Consider the following 24,686-nt stretch of genomic DNA (forward strand, 5'->3'; position numbering starts at 1 on the left):
GCGTTTTAAGTAGATTCAGCAAGTTGAGACAGAAGCTGCTGCCAGGAAGCTCCCTCTGTCCTGAGCCCTGTCATGTCCATCCCCCCTCTCCTTGTTCTACGAAGATGGGGTAAACGGAGTGCAGGAACAGGGGGAGGGATTGCAAGCAGCAGTCTCTGGGAGCAGCTCCAAGGCAGAGGGCAGGAGCAGCACATGGCAGTGGGGGGAGGGACAGCTGAACTGCTGGCAATTGATAGCCTGCTGGGCGGCTGCCGCACAGGGAACTTAGGGGAACAGGGACCTGATGGGGGGCTGCCGGTCCACCCTGGTTCCAAGCCCCCACCAGCTAGCTCCAACGGGCTGCTCTTCCTGCAAGCAGTGGACAAAGCAGGCAGCTGCCAAACGACATTATAAGGGAGCATTGCACAACTTTAAACGAGCATGTTTTCTAATTGATCAGCGAAGTAACAATGAAACAACATTAACCGGAATGACTTTAAGTGAAGAGTTACTGTATTCACTTGTCAGGTATCAGAGGGGTAGCCGTGTTAGTCTGGTTCTGTAGAAGCAGCAAAGAATCCTGTGGCACCTTATAGACTAACAGATGTTTTGCAGCATGAGCTTTCGTGGGTGAATACCCACTTCTTCGGATGCAAGCAGTGGCAGTATTCACTTGCTTGCCTTTATGTGTTACATTTAAATGGAACTCTCATGTTCGACTGTCCTCATTTGCTCCTTTACCAACTTCCTATTCTCTTTACTAGCATATAAATTTCCCCCTTTAATAAATTCATCCCTAAGAGATGTCTCCATCTGAACCTTGTACTCCTTTGCATCCATAAACTTTTCCCCAGCCTTTAGTTTAAAAAATCCTCTACAATCTTTTTCATGTTACAAGCCAGCTGGTTTAGGTGGAGCCTATCCTTCCTGTACAAGCTCTTCCTGTCCCAAAAGGTTCCCTAGTTCCTAATAGCTCAAAACTCTCCTCCCTACACCATTGTCTTATCCACACATTGAGATCCTGCGGTTCTGCCTGCTTTCCTGGCCCAGCAGGTGGAACTGGAAGCATTTCAAAGAATGCTACCATGGAGAGGTCCTGGTCTTTAATCTCTTACCTAGCAACCTAAATTTGACCTGCAGGATCACTCTCCTACCTTTGCCTACATCATTGGTACCTACATATGCCATGACCACTGGCTCCTCCCCATCACTGCACATCCTTCTGACTTGTGAGATCCACAGCCATTGCAGCAGGCAATTTATTATGAGGTTCTCCCAGTCATTACAATCCCAACTATCTATGTTTCTAATAATCTAATCCCCCATTGTTATTACCTTCTTCTTCCTAGTAACTTGGATTCCCGACCCAGGAGGGGTATCCTCACTGTGAGAGGATACAATGACACCATCTGCAAGGAGGGTCCCAACTATGGGTTTGTTACCCTCCACTCCAGTTTGATGTTCCTCTTCCCCAAGACTTTCATCCTCCCTTACAGCATGGAGGCGTGTCAGATTCAAGGGTGAGACCTATCTATAGTGTCTGTGAAAGTCTTCTCTGTGTATCTCTGTCTCCCTTAGCTCCTCCAGTTCACCCACTCTGGTCTCAAGAGCCAATACTGTGTCTCTAAGGACCATGAGTTGCTTACACCATATACACACCTGCCCAAAAGACAGGTAATCGTATATGCTGCACTCAGTGCAATAAACTAGATCACTCTCATGCTGATGCTGGACTACTGCCTGCATTACTTTTAGCCTTCAGGGTTTTTTCCGTTTGGTTGGTTTTTTTGTGGGAGGAGGTGGGGGTGTTAGTGGTCTAAGTTCAGAGTATGTTTGTTAGGTGTATCTGCCTCTCACATTCCTCAAAACTCCTGCTTGCTAACTCCTCCAGTAGTTTAGGACCTGATTTTTAAAATCTCAGTTCTCCCTGAGTTACCCCCACCCGCTTGTCAAGTAATTCTAAAGGAGTTAGGGATCAAAGGACAGCAGGCGAGAGCCTCGCTATCTAGCCTAGCCTAGCATGTCAGTAGGCTCAGCACGCAGCCCCCACAATACACCACACTGTAATATTTAATCAAGAAAAAACATGGCAAGCAAGCAACTGAACAGACAAACTCACCTTGAGAATCATGTAGTCTCTCCTTCCTCACCTGGAGAACTGCCTTGCAAAACTTCCAATTTCTGCTCCTGCTTGCTAGCTCCCCTGGTGGCTTAGGAACGGACTTTTTAAACCCTGTTCTCCCTTAGCCCTGGTCTACACTACAAGTTTAGGTTGAATTTAGCAGCATTAGATAGATTAAACCCTGCACCCGTCCACACGACAAAGCCATTTTTGTCGACTTAAAGGGCTCTTAAAATTGATTTCTGTACTCCTCCCCAACGAGGGGATTAGCACTGAAATCAACCCTGCTGGGTCGAATTTGGGGTAGTGTCGATGCAATTCGACGGTATTGGCCTCCGGGAGCTATCCCAGAGTGCTCCATTGTGACCGTTCTGGACAGCACTCTCAACTCAGATGCACTGGCCAGGTAGACAGGAAAAGCCCCGCGAACTTTTGAATTTCATTTCCTGTTTGCCCAGAATGGAGAGCTGATCAGCACAGGTGACCATGGAGTCCCAGAATCACAAAAGAGCTCCAGCATGGACCGACCGGGAGGTCCTGGATCTGATCGCTGTATGGGGAGACGAATCCGTGCTATCAGAACTCCAATCCAAAAGATGAAATACCAAAATATTTGAAAAAAATTTCCAAGGGCATGTAGGACAGAGACTATAACAGGGACCTGCAGCAGTGACACATGAAACTGAAGGAGCTGAGGCAAGCCTACCAAAGAACCAGAGAGGCAAACGGCCGCTCCGGGTCAGAGCCCCAGACATACTGCTTCTATGATGAGCTGCATGCCATTCTAGAGGGAGCCCCTACAACTACCCCACCCCTGTGCGTGGACTCCATCAATGGATTCTCACGCAACAGGGATGTGGATTTTGGGGACGAGGAAGAGGAGGAGGTTGAAGATAGCACACAGCATGCAAGGAGAGAAAACGTTTCCCCTGACAGCCAGGAACTGTTTTTCACCCTGGATGTAGTACCCTTCCAACCCACCCAAGGTGGGCTCCCAGACCTTGAAGGCGGAGAAGGGACCTCTGGTGAGTGTACCTTTGTAAATACAATACATGGTTTAAAAGCAAGCGTGTTCAATGATTAATTTGCCCTGAGGACTTAGGATGCATTGGCGTCCAGTACAGCTACTGGAAAAGTCTGTTAAGGTGTATGGAGATGGAGCAGAAACCCTCCAGGGACATCTGTGAAGCTCTCCTGGATGTACTCCCAGGGTCACCTGGTTGAAATAGGGGAATTTTATTAAGGGGACATTCAGAGGTTGCTGTTCCTGCTGGGCTGTTTGCCTGTGGCTGAACAGAAATCATCCCCGCTGTTAGCCACACAGAGGGGTGGGGGAGGGGTGAAGCGATCATCCCAGAGAATTGTGTGGGTGGGGGGAGGAGGAGTTTTAGTTGGGTTTGTGCTGCACGTTAACCTAAAAACTGCAGGCCCCTCCTTTTAAATGGCCAACCCATTTTAAATGGCCAACCCAACAGGTGCTTGATATGGGAAATGAGGGCGCTGCTGTTTGAAACCATCCCCACATGTTATGAAGGTTAAAGAAGCCAAAAGACTGTGGCTTACCACGTCTGCCTGCAAGCCGAATCACACCAAACTGGCAGGCCCTCAATATAAGATGCAAAATGCGACCTTGTAAAGAAAGCACACGTGCTATGTAATGTTAACAGCTTGGTTCACCGTGAAAGAGTCTACCCATTGTGCTCTACAATGTATCTTTTAAATACTACTCTCCCTTTTTTTCCTCCCACAGGTGCAAATGTTTCAGTGCTCCCCATATCATCTCTGACCCAGAGACTAGCGAAGATTAGAAGGTGAAAAAAAACACACTTGTGGCGAAATGTTCTCTGAGCTCATGCAGTCCTCCCACACTGAAAGAGCCCAGCAGAATGCCTGGAGGCAGACACTGTCAGAATGCAGGAAAGCACAAAATGAACATGAGGACAGGTGGCGGGAGCAAGAGGAGAGATGGCGGGATCAAGATGATTGGTGGCGTCAGCGTGATGAGAGGAGGAAGGAAGCAATACTTAGGCTACTGGAGGACCAAACTGATATTCTCTAGCATATTGTTGAGGTGCAGGAAAGGCAGCAGGACCACAGACCACTGCTGCAGCCCCTGTGTAACCAAACACCCTCCTCCCCAAATTCCATAGCCTCCTCAGCCAGACACCCAAGAACATGGTAAGGGGGCCTCCAGCTGCCCAACCACTCCACCCCAGAGGACTGCCCAAGCAACAGAAAGCTGTCATTCAATAAGTTTTGAAATGCAGTGTGGCCTTGTCCTTCCCTCCTCCGCCACCCAACCCTGGTGCTTCCCTCCTCCTCCACTGCTCCCGGGCTACCTTGGCAGTTATCCCCTCATTTGTGTGATGAATTAATAAAGAATCCATGAATTTGAAACAACAATAACTTTATTGCCTCTGCAAGCGGAGATCAAAGGAGGGAGGGAAGGCTGGTTAGCTTACAGGGAAGTGTAACCAAGGGAGCGGGTTTTCATCAAGGAGAAACAAACAGAACTTTGACACCGTAATCTGGCCAGCCATGAAACTGGTTTTCAAAGCTTCTCTGATGCGCACCGCGCCCTCCTATACTCTTCTAACCGCCCTGGTGTCTGGCTGTGCATAATCAGTGGCCAGACGATTTGCCTCAACCTCCCACCCCACCATAAATGTTTCCCCCTTTCTCTCACAGATATTGTAGAGCACACAGCAAGCAGTAATAACGATGGGAATATTGGTTTAGCTGAAGTCTAATGAGTCAGTAAACTGTGCCAAAGCGCTTTTAAATGTCCAAAGGCACATTCTACCACCATTCTGCACTTGCTCAGCCTATAGTTGAACAGCTCCTGAATACTGTCCAGGGTGCCTGTGTACAGCTTCATGAGCCATGGCATTATGGAGTAGGCTGGGTCCCCAAGGATAACTATAGGCATTTCAACATCCCCAGTGGTTATTTTCTGGTCAGGGAAGAAAGTTCCTTGCTGCAGCCGTTCACATAGACTAGAGTTCCTAAAGATGCGAGCATCGTGTACCTTTCCCGACCATCCCATGTTGATGTTGGTGAAACGTCCCTTGTGATCCACCAGTGCTTGCAGCAACATTGAAAAGTATACCTTTCGGTTTATGTACTGGCTACCTTGGTGGTCCAGTCCCAAGATAGGGATATGCGTTCCGTCTATCGCCCCACCACAGTTACGGAATCCCATTGCAGCAAAGCCATCCACTATGACCTGCACATTTCCCAGAGTCACTATCCTTGATAGCAGCAGCTCAATGATTGCATTGGCTACTTGGTTCACAGCAGCCCCCACAGTAGATTTGCCCCCTCCAAATTGATTCCCAAGTGACCGATAGCTGTCTGGCGTTGCAAGCTTCCAGAGGGCTATCGCCACTCACTTGTGAACTGTGAGGGCTGCTCTCACCTTGGTATTCTTGTGCTTCAGGGCAGGAGAAAGCAAGTCACAAAGTTCCATGAAAGTGCCCTTACGCACGCGAAAGTTTCACAACCACTGGGAATCATCCCAGACCTGCAACACTATGAGGTCCCACAAGTCTGTGCTTGTTTCCCGGGCTCAGAAATGGTGTTCCACAGCATGAACCTGCCCCATTAGCACCATGATGTTCAAATTGCCAGGGCCAGTGCTTTGAGAGAACTGTGTCCATGTATTCATCACTCTCATCATCGTGCTGCCGTCGCCTCCTTGCCTGCTGTTGAAGTTTCCGGTGCAGCATATACTGCAGAATAATGCACATGATGTTTACAGTGCTCATAACTGCCGCGGTGATCTGAGCAGGCTCCATGCTTGCCGTGGTATGGCGTCTGCGTGGAAAAAAGGCGCGAAATGATTGCCGTTGCTCTCATGGAGGGAGGGGCGACTGACGACACGGCTTACAGGGTTGGCTTACAGGGATTTAAAATCAACAAAGGGGGTGGGTTTCCATCAAGGAGAAGCATACATAACTGTCACACCGAAGCCTGGCCAGTCATGAAACTGGTTTTCAAAGGCTCTGTGATGCGCAACGCACCTTGCCGTGCTCTTCTAATCTAATCGCAGACAGCCTAGTCAGCAAACAGTGCCAGCGAGCTTTTAAATGTCCAAAGGCACATTCTACCACCTTTCTGCACTTGCTCAGCCTATAGTTGAACTGCTCCTTACTACTGTCCAGGCTTCATGAGCCATGGGAGCAAGGGGTAGGCTGAGGTAGGTGTGACCGCGCGGTGCTGCCGGCTGGGAGAGCAGCCTGAGGCAGAAGCCTCCAGCTGGCGTGATATTCCAGGCAGGACTGAATCTCCATTAGACGAAACATAAAGGAGAGAATGACTTGGAATCATTCCCATTTTTGTCCAGGCACCCCCAACTGACCTCACTGAGGTCAGCCAGGAGCACCCATGTCTGCCAAGGCGCCCTCGACTGACCTCACCAAGGTCAGGAGCAGCCACGAGATGACAACGACGGTTAACAGTCGTATTGCACTGTCTGCCATCGGCAAGGCAAGGCAAGGCGATGCTGCTGTATAGCACTGCAGTACCGCGTCTGCCAGCAGCACCCAGAAGATGTACGGTGACAGTGAGCTGAGCGGGCTCCATGCTTGCTGTGGTATGGCGTCTGCACAGGTAACCCAGGGAAAAAAAGTAAGAAACGATTGTCTGCCATTGCTTTCACGGAAGGAGGGAGGAAGGCAGGGGGGCCTGACAACATGTACCCAGAACCACCCGCGACAATATTTTTGCCGCATCAGGCATTGGGAGCTCAACCCAGAATTCCAATGGGCAGTGGAGACTGCGGGAACTGTGGGATAGCTACCCACAGTGCAACACTCCTCAAATCGACGCTAGCCTCGGTACTGTGGACGCACTCTGCCAACTTAATGAGCTTAGTGGGGACACACACAATCGACTATATCAACTCGATTGCCAAAAAAATCAACTTGTATAAAATCAACCTAATTTCATAGTGCAGACATACCCTTAGTTAGCTCTGTCCCCTTATCAACCTAAAGGGGTTAGGAATCAAAGGATGCAAAATACTAACAAAGAAATATGTCTAAAAAGTGAGAGTTATTTAGCTGTTAAAGCTTTGTACCTTTATATAAAGCTATAGCTTTATCTGTGTAACCTCTAACAGAAATAAAATATAAAAGCACACTACAGATAAAATACTCTTTTTGGTTCAAGTATAGCAATTATGTATCTTAAAACATGGTAAATAACAGCAGCACAGAGCTCGGAAGGGCTAATCTCTAGGTGACAGAAGCCTCACTTGAAGTCTATGCTATAATAAGAGGAAATGTAATACTGTATGTATAGCATGTACATGAAATGCATTAATTGGAAAGGCTCCTGTTAACTAGCTAATTCTTGAAAAATCCCAGATGTCTGTCTTTCTGTCTAGCAGACAATATAAAAAAATGATTAATAACAATGATCTTACACAATGGCTTTCAAACAACTGACAGTTTTATTACCTTCACTTTCTTGTTAAAATGACAGCATATGGACCATGTACACATACACATTGTATTTCTCACCTCTTTATCCCATCTGGTTTCTGACTCTCTTTGCTTGAGGCTTTTTAAGTGCCTTGGTCTTGGACCTTCTTGCAGTAAAGCATTTTCTGCTTTAGACTAAGAAAAAACAAAAAGAAAGTTTGGTCATATAACAATTGCAATTAATTGCACTGTTAATAATAGAACACCATTTATTTAAATATTTTTGGATGTTTTCTACATTTCCAAATATATTGATTTCAATTACAACACAGAATACAAAGTGCACAGTGCTCACTTTATATTTATTTTTTATTACAAATATTTGCACAGTAAAAAAAAAAAAAGAAAAAGTATTTTTCATTTCACCTAATAATAGTACTATAATGCAATCTCTTTACCATGAAAGTTGAATTTATAAATGTGGAATTATGTACCAAAAAGCTACATTCAAAAATAAAACGATGTAAAATTTTAAGAGCCTGCAACTCCATTCAGTCCTACTTCTTGTTCAGCCAATCGCTCAGACAAACAAGTTTGTTTACATTTTCAGGAGATAATGCTGTCCACTTCTTGCTTACAATGTCACCTGGAAGTGAGAACAGGTGTTCTCATGGCACTGCTGTAGCCAGTGTTGCAAGATATTTACGTGTCAAAGGAGCTAAAGGTTCATATGTCCCTTCATGCTTCAACCACCATTCCAGAGGACATGAGTCCATGCTGATGACGGGTTCTGCTGGATAACAATCCAAAGCAAGGCAGACTGATGCATGTTCATTTTCATCATCTGAGTCAGATGCCACCAGCAGAAGATTGATTTTCTTTTTTGATGGTTTGGGTTCTGTAGTTTCAGCATCGAGTGTTGCTCTTTTAAGATTTCTGAAAGCATGCTCCATACCATACATTTCTGAAAGCATGCTCCATGCTCTCAGATATTGGAAGGCACTTCAGATTCTTAAACCTTGGTTTGAGTGCTGTAGCTATCTTTAGAAATCTTACATTGGTACCTTCTTTGCGTTTTGTCAGATCTGCAGTGAAAGTGTTCATAAAATGAATAACCTGTGCTGGGTTATCATCCGAGACTGCTATAACATGAAATATATGTCAGAATGTGGGTAAAGCAGCAGGGAATATACAATTCTGCCCCAAAGAGTTCAGTCAAGAAATTTAATTAACGCATTATTTTTATAATGAGCGTCATCAGCATGGAAGCATGTCCTCTGGAATGGTGGCTGAAGCATGAAGGGGCATATGAATGTTTAGCATATCTGGCACGTAAATATCTTGCAATGCCAGCTACAGAAGTGCCACACAAATGCCTGTTCTCACTTTCTGGTGACATTGTAAATAAGAAGAGGGAAGCATTATCTCCTGTAAATGTAAACAAACTTGTTTGTCTTAGTGATTGGCTGAACAAAAAGTAGGACTGAGTGGACTTCAGGCTCTGAAGTTTTACATTGTTTTGTTTTTGAGTGAAGTTATGTAATAAAAAAAAATCTACATTAGTAAGTTGCAGTTTCATGACAAAGAGATTACATTACAGTACCTGTATGAGGTGAACTGAAAAATACTATTTATTTTATCATTTTTACAGTGTAAATATTTGTAATAAAAAATAATATACACTTTGATTTCAATTACAACACAGAATACAATATATATGAAAATGTAGAAAAACATCCAAAATATTTAATGCATTTCAGTTGGTATTCTATTGTTTAACAGTGCGATTAAAACCACAATTAATTTTTTTTAATTGCAATTATTTTTTGTGAGTTAACTGCGATTAATCAACAGCCCTACTTACATGTAATATTAATGAAAGATTTTTTACTACATAATCATCTTAAATTATTATAAAGAGCCAGATTCTGCTTCCCTTTATTACACTGTACAGTAATTTTACTCCACAAGTAGCCTCAATGATTTCAGCAAGATCTCAGCATGGAAAGTAGTACTTACTCAACATAAAATTGGCAGGATCTGACTTGCAGTTAAAATGGCAAAGTTTTTCCAAACATTACATTTTTCATATTACAAACAAGAATCAAATTAACTTGTTTAGAAAATAACATCAAAATCAGCTACTGGGAACTAACCTGTACAGATATAAAATATTACACATCTACCCCAATATAACGCAACCTGATATAACACGAATTCGGATATAACGCGGTAAAGCAGCACTCCGGGGGGCGGGATTGCACACTTTGGCGGATCAAAGCAAGTTCGATATAACGCAGTTTCACCTATAACACAGTAAGATTTTTTGGCTCCCAAGGACAGCATTATATCAGGGTAGAGGTGTATATTAACAAGTTACAAAGGCAAATTTAATTCATTAAATTATATGCAGCACAAAACAAGGAAGATTGATTACATTTTCATAAATACTATCAAATACAATAAAATCCTTTATAAATGCATCCTCACCCTTGCGGCTTTTAATTTTTCTCTCATCCGTTCCCTAATGGAAAATTCTGCAAAGCTTGTTCTTGAGGTAGAAGGGACAGGAGGCAAGCCTAAAACAGGAAAATCATGATAAATCTAGAATTACAGTTTTTTGGTGGCAGAATCTTAAATCATATAAAAGATTTGCTATTCAAAATATTTACAGGATGTGGAAAATTTCAGTTTCCAACAGAAGGATCTCCAACTGAGAAAACATTAAAATATACACACACTTGATTTTGAGAATGAAAAATAAGTCTTGGTTTCCATGTTTCAAACCTTATAGGCTAGCAGTTGAACTTTTACCCAGCTAGATTTGCTTTCCAAAATTAAATTAAAATACAATTGATGAGCTCTGACCCACCCGGAGTACAATATATCAACATTTCTTTCCATTATATAACTGTTAATTATCTGGTGTGCTCTATATTCTGGTGCTCTGAGCTTGCCATTTCTAATATTATATATAATCAATCATGATTAAAGGAATACCCCCCCACGATTCCAAAATAAACATTAAAACAAGATACCCATTGTCTATGGACTAGACTTTGTTCAGAAGTATTATACATGGCCCCAAAATGAAGTAAAACCTTATTTTTTTATGTAACGCTATCAAAAAAATCTAGTTCCTGACTGTCACAGGATAGCTGGCCTTCTGAAGGGGTCAGGGGCTTAGCCCACCTCTGACAGACTTCATAAAGGGGAATTAGGCAATTCAGGTTCACCTGGGACTAATTATCTCACTGGGGCAGTTAATTAGGCAGTGAAGCACCTGGGCATGATAAAAGGCAGCTACTCATAGTAGAGGCTAGAGAACAGAAGCTCCCGGTGAGAGAACAGTCCCCGGAATGAGAAAGATCCCAAAGTGATGGGGCTCACCAACAAAGGAAACTAAGGAAGAATGCTCCTAAGTGGGAGAAGCTCCAAAAGGGAAGAGCTATGAGTGCCAAGTCACAGTAAAACCTGTCCCTGGTGGAATGATTTCACTAGATAGCAAGAGAAGCCCCAGATAAGAGGAATTATATTCTGTCCTAAGGAAGGATCATTGCAGTTTGACTTCTGTGCGGGACCTTGACCCAAGTGGAGAAACACTTCCTTAGCTCATGAAAAGAGGCCCTGGCTCTAGAAGGTAAGGCCCCAGCTGGAGTACTGTGTCCAATTCTGGGAACCACAATTTAGGAAAGATGTGGACAAACTGGAAAGACTCCAGAGGAGAGTAATAAATAATGGAAAAGATCTTTGATGCAAGGACAGAACATCAGATTCAAATATGAAGATCAAAGGATGATTTCTAGAAGAGTATTTCTAGGTTGGTTGTGATCCCCGGGACGGGGGTTGGGGGGGGGGAAGTCATGAAAGACACTCAGGGATGTTGACAAAGCACTGAAATTATGCTCTAAAGCAAAGAAAATTTCACTCCTTCCACATCCTTACCCTTTAAAGGTCACCTATTCTCTGTCAACCTCTCAAAACACACACACACAAATTATTGTTACTACTGATACTTGTCTTTTTTTTTTTTAATAGCAAATGCAAGATGGGGTTGCAAAAACTTTTGACTTCAAATAAGGGGTTGCCAACCTAAAATGATGGAAAAATACTGATTTAGATTATTAAGCTTCTGGGGAAAAGGAGACTTACCGTATGTTTTCTGCTTTTCAATCCTTGCTTTCAAAGGCCTGGGCCTCCCTTTTGAATAGCAACATTCACAACGAATGCACACACCTCTTTGTGGACCAATTTTATTAGAGGTTCCTTTTTCATATTTGGTGGTATTCCTCTTCTGCACCCTTCATATATTTTCTCTCTTAGACTGTAAATTCTTCATGCAAAGACTATGTCTTTGTATGAGTTAGTACAGTGCCTACTATGTGGTCCCAATCTTGGTTATGGCCTGTGGCTGCAACTGCATTAGAAGTATTAAATAATATATGCAAAGTAGTTCCACAATGCTACTGAAGGCAGAGTTTGGCTGTCTGAATTAAAAGACGAAGCAGATCCTGTCCAAGGCCTACTATTGTATATTTATATAGTTGGGGAAAATGTTTATGCTTTTCATGATAATGGCCTATTATGCACAACAGAAATGTTTCTTCATATGTACTGCAGTGTTTCCAGCTGGACTGGATGGTCAAGATTAGGTTTCCACCCTATACTATACATTTGAGACAGTCCACTTATCTCATTTCACAGGTGCTCAGTTTAATGTAGTGTTCATACCATGTCAAAGAACATAACATAAAGCTCTGTGGAATTTTATAATAGACAATATTATGTTTATGCACCCAATTTTTTTTATATTTTCCTTTTTGTGGTACTTATGGGTCATACATAATGTTCTCCACATCTTCACAAATCCCCCTCATTTTCATTGCAATTCTTGAGTTTCTCTGATGCTCTTCAGAAACTGTTGGAAGACTTGGCATTGACTAATGTCTGCTGTTTTTTTGCTGTTTGAAGAAGCAAGGGTTTGTTTGTTTTTTTGTCCTTCCCCCATGTGAATTATTTTCTTTTCCTGCTCTTTAAGAAGTAGCTGAATTATCCCTCATGTCCCATATCTCACAATTCATCTTTTCTACTGGAAAAGTAAACATTTTGTAAAATGATTGGCCGACAAAAGGTGTGGCCTCTTTTGCTGATGTTTTTTGGAGCGTGTGGCTTTTTTCTTTGAACAGCTGTGAACACTGACAGTTCAAGTAAATATTTTTTTCTAGCTATCTCCAATTATACCATTAGTAATATAGTCAGGTTTTTTTAGCCAAACATTGCTCTGCTCTATCCTTTGGGGGGGAAAAAATCTTTCTTTGCCAAGGCCTGAATAAAGGGTGATTTCATATTTATATAAGGAATTAAATTAATAAAAAGGTTGTAAAAATTAAAAGGCCAAAGGATTGGGAGGGGTTTTATCACACAACTTACATAATGTAACAGTGAGACTGATAATTAATCCAGACCCTTATACAAGAATATTGGTGACAGAAGATAACTAGAATATGCAATTAAAGCGATATATAGATTACATATTAACACCATACTCAAGGTGTAAATTACCTTCCAAGGTTAACCTAGGCCCTCCCTTGTTATTTAAGCAGAAAAAGGGTGTTGTGATTAAGCCATGCTGCTGCTGATTCTGCTCTCCTTAAAGGACAGTCCAAGGCTTTCTTTGAAGCTTTGTGCCCTTTAAACTAAGGAGTTTACTTACTTGGTATGGAGGAGGGCATATTTACCTTTAGAAACATCTAACATAACATGATTATTTGCTTTGAAACCTATTACTTTGCAAAAGTGTGTTCTGATTTGTTGGATCAAAGACACTTGTAACCTCACCTGAATTCCTCTTCACTGATTAACACCAATGAGAAAACTGATGCACACAAATATGGTTTGGGACTTCTGCCATATTGGACAATTCCTTCTAAGCTTGGTCCCAGACAAACAAGGTTAGAGTGAACAGTCTTGTAAAATCGGTAGAGAAACCATTTGCAATGCATTCCTCACTCTTCATCATCAAAGTAAAAGCCCACATGAGTAGTGACCCTCTCAGCTTGTTTTCTGTAACAAGAAGCTATGAGTATTGGATTCAAGGAAAGATCCTTCATCTCTGGACTGTCTGGATTCTAACGGGGGAATAACAGAACAAGAAGATGGAGAGTCCCAGAGTCATTCTGCATAGTCCTGAGAGACTTTCGGGAAACTGGATCCCACCTGGGGCCCAGAACAAGACTGCTGATGCCTTGTCCCAAAAAGGGTAATATCTTGCTAGCCAGAAACATCCCCCCCCCTTACATTCTTATGTCCCAGAACTTCCTAGATGCCATGATTCCCCAAGACCTCATGTTACCAATCTGCTCAGCTACAGAGAAGGAGCCCCCTCCCAAGGGGCTCGAAACTGCAAGCCAGGGGCAATGCCAGGTCCAGAATGGCTTGCTCTATGTCAAGGGCCGCTTGTATGTCCCACCAGCCGCCCAGTTAGAGGTACTAAGGCTCTGTCATTACTCACTATTAGCAGGCAATCTGGGACACTTCAAGACCCTCCATTTGGCCACCCACTCCTTCAGTTGGCCCTGAATGTGCACAAAATCCACTCATATTTTGATTCCTGTGAGACATGCACCTGCATCAAGATGCCATGCTCAAAACCGCTCAACACTTTAATGCCTTCCAAGACCCTGTCTAGTCTCTGAGCAGCCATTACCCTTAACTTCATAGTCAAGCTCCCTATGTCTAGCAGACAAACTGTAGTCCTTGCTATTGTTGATCAGTTGGTAAAAATGGCCCACTTGATCTCCACTGCACACCCGCCCTCTGCAGAAGAAACAGCTCAGCTCCTGGTGACTCATGACATCTGTCTCCATGGACTCCTGAAGCAAGTCACAACTGATCAGGGTTTGCAGTTTGTGTCACTGTTTTGGCACAAAACCTTATGATTGCTCTGGGTCTCCACTTACACATCCATCACCTAACACCAACAGATGGTCAGTCTGAACAAGCAAATCAAATGTTAGAACAATATTTATTCTGGTTGAAATTTGTGAAACTGCACAACTGGTCAAGCCTCCTACCCCAAGCAGAGTTTGCTTACAACACCAACCATGTCTCCACCAGGCAGAGTGCATTCTATGCAAATGGTGGCTTCCACCCCTGTCGCCACCTGGCCATACCTGTCGACTCCACCAATCCGGTGGCGACTGACTCAATGCAGCAGATCCATGAGGACCAAGGGCAAGACTAAGGAAGACTACAAGCGGTATGCTGACTGCCAGCGCCAGGAAGGCCCTGCATTCGCTGTCAGACAAAAAGTGCAGCTCTCTGCCCTAAACCTCCATACCAACTGGCTGTGTCGTATACTGGACCTGATACCTCAGGCCGTATTCCATCAGCCAGGTAACTAACCCAGTGACCATGAAGCTTTATTTACCCACATCCCTCAAAATATTCACAGAGTTTCATATATCTTTGCTGAAACCCTGTATCAACAACCCTTTTGCTCACCTGGCTCAACCATTGCCCCCTCCAGTGTGGATCCAAGGACACAATGAATGTAAGGGCTATGAGATATGGGACTTAAAAATTAGATGCAGCTCCCTCTGGTGCCTCACAGACCGGGAGGGCTATGGCCCCAAAGAGTGATCCTAGGAGTCTGCATCCCACATCATCTCCCCAACCTCATGGAAGTCTTCCATGCTGCCCATCCAGACGAACCTAGGTTGCCTATCAGGGTGAGCCTCAGGAAGAGGTAACGTAAGGCCCTGTGAGTCTAGAACACAGGCCTGCAGAGCTGCCATGCAGCTACCATCTCCATGCCACCACCCAGAAGCCACTGTAACCAGCTTGTGCTCCACTCCCCATTACCTGCTGTGGACACAAACCATGGGAAGTCCCACCTCAAGGGGACTAACAGGCAGCATCCTCATGGCTCCCCACCCTATATAAACCTAAAGGGCATTCCAGGAAACTTCCAGGCAACACCACAGATCTCCGGTAGTTGCCATGACCATCCTGCTCCTGAACTCCTGGCTTCAACCTTGGCTTGATTTGGACTTTGCTTCCTGACCCAGATCCTGAAACCTGACTCAGACTCTTACCCCTGGAATGGACCCTGGACTGGAACCTGGGTTCCAACTGCCTTTCTTAAGATCCTGACATCTGCAGCCTTGAGGTTTTGCTTGGTACTAACATCAATACTAACGAAAAATTCCTGGACCTCCTCGTGTATGGTAACATGTTGTCTGCTAGGAGTTCTGAAAGGTGGAGGATCTGGAAGTGGGAGGCATGCACCACAGGTTCTAGTAGGGCCATGGTTATGACACAGGACGCCAGCCACGACTACTCCAAGGGTCCCTGTCTCTGGACATCCAGTGGGTACCAGGATATTGGAACTCTCTTGATGAAAAAGGGAAGTGACACCTTCTATTACAGGAGCGAGGGGCATAAGCGCCTACGTCAGGCTCTGAAGAGGACCCTGAGTCACACAACTACAGTGGTATTGTGCCAGCAGTGCCAAGGTCCGGGGATGTTGCTCTGGATATATCAGTACCAAGGACTTCATGTTGGGTATACACTGGATATCCACTGGTACCAGCCAACCTGTCTCCTGTACCATCAGGGAGTCCAGTACCAAGATGCAGAGTATGTCTTTACTCTGCTCCTCCCCCAGCCCAGATCTAGTCCCAGCTTCACTCTGTGCTCAGCCCACCTCCGGCACCAGCTGTTGCTCCACTCCACTCCCAGCCACAGTTCCACTCCGCCTCATGTTCCACCTCCTGCCCAGCTCTGTCCTCATTCCCTCTCCACCCTCAACCCAGGTCCACCTCTAGCCCCAGCTCCTCCCCATCCCCAGTTCAGCCCCCAGCTCCACCTTCAGCCCAAGTTCCTCTGCTGAGCCAACTGAGTAATGGGGGGGAGGGGCAGATAGATTCCATTACTATTGGAGGGGGGGCACGTGACAGAAAAAGTTTAGGCACCACTGCTCTAACATAATCCTCTCTGAGGCAGTTTAGGCAGGTGGAATGAGGGTCGCTCACCACCATAGATTTTTTTGTATTATTTGCAGCCAGCACAAGGTTTAAAGCCCAAACACTTAGGATAGGTCTATACTTACCGCGCGGGTCGACGCGGAGAGTTCGACTTCTCGGAGTTCGAACTATCGCGTCTAATCAAGACGCGATAGTTCGAACTCCCCACGCGCTCTGGTCGACTCCGGAACTCCACCACCGTGAACGGCAGTGGCGGAGTCAACCTTGGAGCCGCAGACTTCGTTCCCGCGGCGTCTGGACTGGTGAGTAGCCCGAACTAAGGTACTTCGACTATTCACGTAGCTGAAGTCGCGTACCTTAGTTCGACCCCCCCTTAGTGTAGACCAGGCATGTGGGGTACCAGGTATCAGCACCCTGAGTATAAGAGGCAACCAATGCTCTAAAACAGACAAGAAAATAACAAAGAACACCTATACTAATCTAATGAATACCACAAACTATTTACTGTAGGGAAGATAATTTAATGATTTCTTACTAACTTACTTATTTCTTAACTTTTCATTTCCGTTTGTCCTGCATCCCCTCCTCCCAAATGTATTTTATAACTTCTATCTCTCTATCATAGCATTCAGGATTTCTTTCAAGTTTTGCACTTCCCAGTTTCAAAACTGAATCAAAGAAATACACTAGCCTATGGGCTGGAGGTGGTAGAACTGTGATCCCTTTTAGTAAATCAGATACAAATACTCATACTCAATGACTCCAGTACCATCTTAATACCACAGAAAGAAAGAAATCATTTCCAACAGAACCATCCTGGAAAGTAAAGGCTTCCCAACTTTTTGATCTTCCAGCATATTCAAGGAAGCAACTACCAGATGCTGGGCTTTCTTAAAAAGACTTCCTCATTATTTGCAGCTGTCCTCTTTTCACTTGTTAGTCTGTCTGATTAGTGGATTAATGTATAGCCAATTCCTTACAGTTGTTTAGTTCAGGATCCAAGAGAATGTAAAATTAAATTAAGGGAAAATGCCAGATTTTTGCCAATGGACTTTAAAAAAAAAAGAGGTATTTATGAGATGTTGAATGAATGGGTAAATAAGGAAGGAGGGAAATTCTGTTCTAACTGTTAGAATATTTAATTATTTAGTTATAGTTAAAAATAAAATTCAGAAACTGGAAAGTGAACAATTAAATATTATGTAAGATTAGAATAAAAGAAACTAGGTGAATTTTAGTGACATGAAGAAAATATTGAAAATGATGGGATTGAGGGCATCCCTAAAATGTCACTGCTGTATTGAAAAAGGAGAGCAGATTCTCAAGTATAAAAGACAACCATGTTTAAATGACAACGATTTAGTAGAAATACTGAAGCAAAGTAAAGGCAATCGTAAATCTTGTTCACAGGTAGGACTGTGGAATTCACTGAGACTTATTGAGGAGAGAGCATTTCATCAGTATCTAAGGATCATGCTGTGTGTAAGAATACCATTTTAGGACCTTAAAGGGGAACAGCGTCCTTTCCTTCCCTCCGCATGATGTACCAAGGGTATGGCCCAGACCCACAAAGGGACTTAGGTGTTGCAACTCCTACCTTTTAAAAACCTAACCACCCAATGGAATGCAGAAACTCTGGTTTAAGTGCCTCGCTCCTGACACTGAGCACCACAAAGCCAGCGTACTAGATGGGGAGCTACCTAAACTAGCCAATACCAGATACCAAGAAGTGTGTCCTAAGCGCCACATTTCTCAGGGAATTAGGTGTCTAAATCCAGGATAGAGGAGGCACCTCTCTCTGCTTGGGATCCACAGACCGGAACCCTTTTCTCAAGTCAGGAGCCTAAGCAGTTTCTTGAAAGAACAGCAGCAATGGATGCCTAATGCCTTACAAAATGGAACCTAACAAGTTTCAGGGCCTAGAGGAACAGCAGTGCCTTAATCTGGGTCTTAGGCACCTACATTCCTTTATAGATCTGTGCCTAAATGCATTTCAGCATAGAGCTGGGAATCAAACAGACAAGGCTGTGTTTGTAAAGGTAACACTGTAGATTATTTTTTGTTTTAGGTCACACTTAAGACCTCAGGTAAAACTGTCAAAAGCTCTGTTATGAAGTAGGAGCCAAAGTCATATTTTCAAACGTGACTTTGGCATTTAGGAGCCAAAGTCTCACTGAAAGTCAATGGGAAATCAGGGCAGGATCCCCAAAGGAGTTAGGCACTGCAATGCTGAGTGTCATAGCATCAAACTTTGAGGCACCCAGAAAAATCACAGGAACATCATTGTAATCCATACAGCTGAGTTAGGCATATCAACACCCTGAGCAATGACTGGGGACATAGAAGCCTAAGAATGTGATCCACAAAAGCCTGGCTGGTACGCAGGGGCGGCTCTAGGAATTTGGCCGCCCCAAGCAGGGCGGCACGCCGCAGGGGGCGCGCTCCCGGTCGGGGGACCTCTTGCAGACGTGCCTGCGGAGGGCGTGCTGGTCCCGCGGCTCCGGTGGAGCATCCGCAGGCACGTCTGCGGGAGGTCCACCCGAGCCTCGGGACCAGCGAACCCTCCGCAGTCATGCCTGCGGGAGGTCCGCTGGTCCCGCGGCTCCGGTGGACCTCCCGCAGGCATGACTGCGGAAGGTCTGCCGGAGCCGCCCGCCGCCCTGCCAGCAAAATGCCGCCCCAAGCGTGCGCTTGGCGCGCTGGGGTCTGGAGCCGGCCCTGCTGGTACGTAGGAAGCCGCCAAAGCTAGTCAATGAGAGATGATGACCAGAAGGGTGTGTCCTATGCCCCACCCATCCCTCCGAGATAGGTACCTAGCTCTGTTTAACAATCTACAAACAGGAATCCACTGCCTGGAGTTAAAACAGCATAGGCGCCTAAGGCATTTCTATAAGGAATGAGTTAGATGCCTACCTTGCTTTATGCAAAACAGCTGGTGAAGCAGGAGGAAGAGGTGGTGATGCCCACCTAACAACTTTTAGCTTAGTGGTTAGAAAGATTAAGGGAGCCCCACATTAGACTATCCCATAGCTCAGCAGTTAGAACACGTCTCCTGAGAGGTGGGGGATCCCTGTTCAAATCCCTTCTCCCCCTTCGGCAGAGAGGGAAGGGAACTGAACCTGGGTCTCCCACATCCCAGGTGAGTGCTCCAACCATTGGACTAAAAGTTACAAGGTGGGCACCACCACCTATTCCTCATCCTGATTTTGTATTGGACTCAATCTGGTAGCAGTCTCTGAGCATGCCTACCCAATCAGGCCCTGAACACAACTTAGACGGCTGAACGCCTGTCTTTTTCTTGTTTGTGAATCACTCTGGAGCTTAGGTGGGAGACAGGCACCCAGATGCCTAGAGGGAGAAAGCAGTGTACATGCCCAGAAGCAGAAACTTAAGACACCTAGGGAACTATCACCCTGAAAAACTTGAGCACAGAATTTAGGCACCTACAGCATTTGGCAGCAGTTTGGGGGGTTGCAGTGGAGCAAACCAGGGACTTGAGTGCTTAAGTACTTTCATGGATCTCACCCTCAGTTCCTGAGTCACTTAGGAGTCTTTAAAAATTTTATCTCTCAATTTACTGAAAACAGATTAATTTTAAGGCAGTAAAACAGCAGTCAGTATAAACATACATCTCTGAAGAGACTTCTAAAGAAAGTGTGAGAGGCAAAGTATTGTCACAGATAAAAACTTGCTATGAGAGGAAACAGAGTAGGAATAAATGTTTTCATCATGGCAAATGATGAATAGCAAGGGCCTAAAAGTTCCAGGTTAGGTCTCACATTGTTTAAGATATTTATTAATGTCCTGGAAGGGTGTGTGTGCAGTAAAGTTGCAGAATTTGAAGATGATAAAGTTATTTAAGTTAGTCAAGTGCAGAGTGGACTGTGAGAAACTTCAGTGGGACCTAAGTACGCTCGGTAAATAGACAGTACAATAGCAAATTAAGTTCAACGTTGATAAATGCAAAAGCATAATAGAGAGACAAAGTTAAACTATTTATAAACTTTACAGGGTTCTATGTTAGTTGTATCAACACAGAAATGGGACTGTACATAACCAGGTGAATCTGCTGGATTAGAATCTGCTGGATTTTTTCACCCCATCCTCTTGCTTATCTGTCTTTTGTAGTGAAATAACCTGCAGTTAAAAACTTCAACTGGGTAGGAAATGGATTTCAAAAAATTTTTGCTATCCCAAAGGGGGACAAAAAGTCAAAATCTCAAAGTTTTGCAACTCAAAATAACCAATGGTGGTGAAGGGGCATGTCAACTATAATATTCTGATAATTCTGTATTTTTAACCTTTTCAGACTAATTAGCTTAAATTTCAAAACAAAAAGTTCTTTCAAACTGGAAATTTTTCTTTAGAAAATGTCAAAATAAAAATGATATACTAAGACTCTGTAACAAACATTGTCTTGTCAATAAATTAGTTTGTTCTAATCACTCAATATATTTCATTTTATTTTAGAAATTTTCCCTTTTGATTCCTAACTCTCATTTACCTCATTTGTAAAATGGGTGATTTTTCTCATTTGTGCACTCCGTGAAAAATCTCATAATAAAATTGATGGTACTACTGTTCCCTAAAATATCTGACAGGAATAGGGTAAGAACAGTTTTGTTTAGCAAAATTTAAATTAATTGGTTTTTGGATAGCACTTTCTGCCTTCACCCTCCCCAACTTCATGATGAAGCATTCTGTGCAAAATATTCACTTAGAGTCCCTTTTATACATGTTTGAATACAGTAACGCCTCACTTAAAGTCATCCTACTTAACGTTGTTTCGTTGTTAGGTTACTGATCAATTAGAAAACATCCTCATTTAAAGTTGTGCAATGCTCCCTTATAACGTTTGGCAGCCGCCTGCTTTGTCCACTGCTTGCAGGAAGAGCAGCCTGTTGGAGCTAGCTGGTGGGGGCTTGGAACCAGGGTGGACCAGCAGCCCCCCTATCTGCGCCCGTTCCCCTGAGTTCCCTGTCTGGCAGCCGCCCAGCAGGCTATCAATTGCCAGCACTTCAACTCTCCCTCCCCCCACTACCATATGCTGCTCCTGCAATCTGCCTTGGAGCTGCTCCCCAGAGCCTCCTGCTTGCTGTCCACATGACAGGCCCCAGTGCTCTGGCCACAAGGCTTCATCCCGTCCTCCAGCCACAAGGCTTCAGGCTCCAACCCCCTGCTACCTCCTCCAGCCCCTAACCCCCATCTCCCCCGGCCCTCACTGCCTCCCCCGACCCTCCAGGCTTGCCAGTGCTGAGTGAGTCTGCTGTGAAAAGTGATACTTGTACGTTAATATCACTTTTCACAAAAGACTTACTAGCTCTCGAATAAATTACAATGATTTGGACATGTACATCTGCATATTTATTTGGTTTTCCTAAAGCTAACTAAGTATTTTAGGAAAAGTGTGACAGTGGCCACCGGCAAACATTGATGGCACTATTCTGAGGCCACTGAAAAATTTGTCCTGAGAACCCCTGCCCTGTAGGCAGATGAATGACAATAATAGTGATAAAATAATCCTGTCATCAAAATCTTATTCATACACCACCATACACAGAATGATGCTTAAGTGTCAGATCTAACGTTCAAATATAGCCTAGTAAACTGAGAGTTTGATCCTTGGAATATTACAAAAATATGTTCTTGAATGATTTAAAATGTTTATTTTAATTGAGAAAAACATTTAATACATTTCCAGATTTTTAATCAGAGGAAGTCTTTCGCTGTACTGACAAAAATTCATTTGATAAGCAAGGAGTACACAGCACTTTCCACAACGGTAACCTAGCTCTGTGCTGGTTATTTTGCATACAAGGTAAACCTGCCGTTGCATTCAATTATCACGCGCTGTGCATGAACATAAGCTAACAGCCCCTGCAAGTCCCCAAATCGGGCAGAAGCAGCGTTTGTCCCGCAGCGCCCTGCCCGGCGCCACAGTCCTCCCCAGCCGCCCGTCGCTGAGCGGCGCTGGCGCCCCAGGGACTCCGCTAACAGCTCAGCCACCCGCCGGCGGCCCCGACACGCGCCTCCCGCCCCTCGGGCTAAGAGCGCTGCGCGGCCCCAGCGGCAGGGCTCGGTGCGTGGGGGCGGCCCCCGGGGCTCCCTCCAGGGGCGGGGGCTGATGCCGGGCGGGACCCCCCGCCGGCCTGCAGGGTCACTCAGGCACTTACTGCGCGGTGCCCGGGCAGCGGCTGCAGGCGCCGCCATCCCGGCTGGGTCCTTCTCCGCCTCCTCCTCCGCCAGCAGCACAGCGGGACCAACCGCCTCCAGCAGCTAGAGAGGAGGAGGGAAAGGAACCGAATGTCAGCGACCGCAGCACACCCCACGGAAACCCCTCCGCGCCCCCCCCCCCCGTAACCCAGATGTACTCCCCCCCGCCCCGCAACAGCTTGCACTCCAGGTGCGCACGCGCAGCAGCATCCCTAACAGTCCCATCGCCGCCAGGGAAGCTCCACCCACCCAACCCACCGCCTTCGCGTTAATCACCGCGCGCGCATGCGCGGTAGTTCTCATCTCCCGAAGCCCTGCCCCGACCATTGAAACCAATTGTGCGAACGTCAAAGGGCCGCGAGAGCCGGACGCCCGGTGAGGCGCCAGGCAGGGTCAGTGCTGCGGCTCTACGACTCACGGGCTGCTCTCTGCGCCGCCGCTGAGCTCTCAGAGTCCGCTTCAGCTTCTCCGCGTGGGCCTGGTCCTCGCCTAACATCTCCTGTCGCAGGGAGGAAGCGTTACAGGCGTTTAGCCCAACCCGGCGTCACGCCGAAGTGCCTGTACAGCGTCGCTCCGGCTGGATTTTGTTCGGCTTATGGTGTATGTAGGCCCCAGTCCTGCCAGCCCTTCTGGACTGCATAGATAGCCCCACTGGCCTCAAGGGCACTAATGTGCCTGGCCCCAAGCAGTGCTGTGCTTCATATAGTTAGTATATCTGCCTGTCAGTCTGACCTCAGGAAGCTTTTCTTTAGCAATATGTTTGCGCTTACATTTTATTTACGTGGTCCACTACTCTACTCTTGTAAAGTTTATTCACACATACAAACCATCTTACCTTCTGCAGAAAACATCACAACTCCCAGATGTTACTGCAAAGTATTACCTCCAAAATTACATAATATTTAACATTTCAAAAACAGGTTTACGGGTTTTGAAAACTGAGTAATTTATTGATTTTGTAACTAACTCACATGATCATCAAAATATACGTGGACATTTAATATTTCCCATAGTAATCAAGTTGACTTGTATATAACCTGCATATTGGTCTACCAGTTCTCTTTCCCCTAACCTGTCTATGGTACTTGTCTGTCCTTAGATTGTGTATTCCTGAGAGTCAGGACTGTCCATTTTGAGTATTTGGAAAACGCCAGTCAGCGCAGTCAGGAAAGTAACTGAAATACTTCCCTGATGGATTGTATTTTCTAAATGGACAACCTACCTAATTCTCAATTACTGAAGGACAATCTCCACTCATTGATATATTTTGCTTTCCACGCAGGGCCAGCCCACAACATTTTGGCACCTGAGGCGGGGAGCTCAAATGACGCCCCCATGCCCCTTCGCTTGGGCCAAAACTTTGAAAGGTCTCAGTTCTGCCTTCTTCCTGTTCTAGTCCTCTCATGGTAGTGCTCTGCTACCTACCCCAATAAAGGAGAACTAACAACTTAAAATGCCTCATTCAAAAATTGTAAGTAACACTTAACTTTCAAACACCTGAACAACAAATGTAACTTTTCTTGTCTGCATAGTAAACACTGGCATTTTTATCTGTTTGGTTGCAAAGATTTGAACTGCTTCCTGCTGAAGGTCCACAGTATGGGCCAGCTCATGCTCTATTGAGATGGTTGCAAAGCCAACTAACCTCTCCTGTGTCATTTTGGAGCGTAGATGTGTTTTTATTAACTTCAGCTTGGAGAAGCTGCGTTCTCCACTGGCAACTATTACAGGAAGTGTTAGAAGTATGCGCAGAGCAACAAAAGCATTTGGAAAGAGGGTGGTCATCTTATTTGTGCACATATATTCCAGAACAGCCTTTGGAGTTGATCCTGCTGAAATGTATCTTGAAAGGGCTTTCAGTTCATCACTTAAATTACTCGCATCAATATCGCGCATGTCATCATTTGTCAACACTGTCCCTAGTGCCCTGCATTGCTGGTGTAGGTCATCTTCAGGTAT

General features: G+C 45.0%; 1 protein-coding gene across 4 annotated transcripts in view; it reads right to left on the reverse strand.

Moving 5' to 3' along the window:
- Positions 1-24,686, reverse strand: part of CC2D2A (coiled-coil and C2 domain containing 2A) — a 147,722-nt gene that overhangs the window by 118,469 nt on the left and 4,567 nt on the right. For all 4 annotated transcript variants that reach the window (XR_005599228.1, XR_005599229.1, XM_039541049.1 and 1 more), the window contains exons 3-6: positions 23,146-23,226; positions 22,688-22,790; positions 10,018-10,106; positions 7,627-7,722 (exon numbers count right to left, since the gene is read on the reverse strand). Coding sequence is in view for 2 of the 4 variants with exons in the window: in XM_039541049.1 (XP_039396983.1) it covers positions 7,627-7,722; positions 10,018-10,106; positions 22,688-22,790; positions 23,146-23,226 (369 nt within the window). In the remaining 2 variants the exon portion in view is untranslated. The remainder of the gene's footprint in view (positions 1-7,626; positions 7,723-10,017; positions 10,107-22,687; positions 22,791-23,145; positions 23,227-24,686) is intronic.

Source organism: Mauremys reevesii, linkage group 5, assembly GCF_016161935.1.
Source record: "Mauremys reevesii isolate NIE-2019 linkage group 5, ASM1616193v1, whole genome shotgun sequence".
NCBI lineage: Eukaryota > Metazoa > Chordata > Testudines > Geoemydidae > Mauremys > Mauremys reevesii.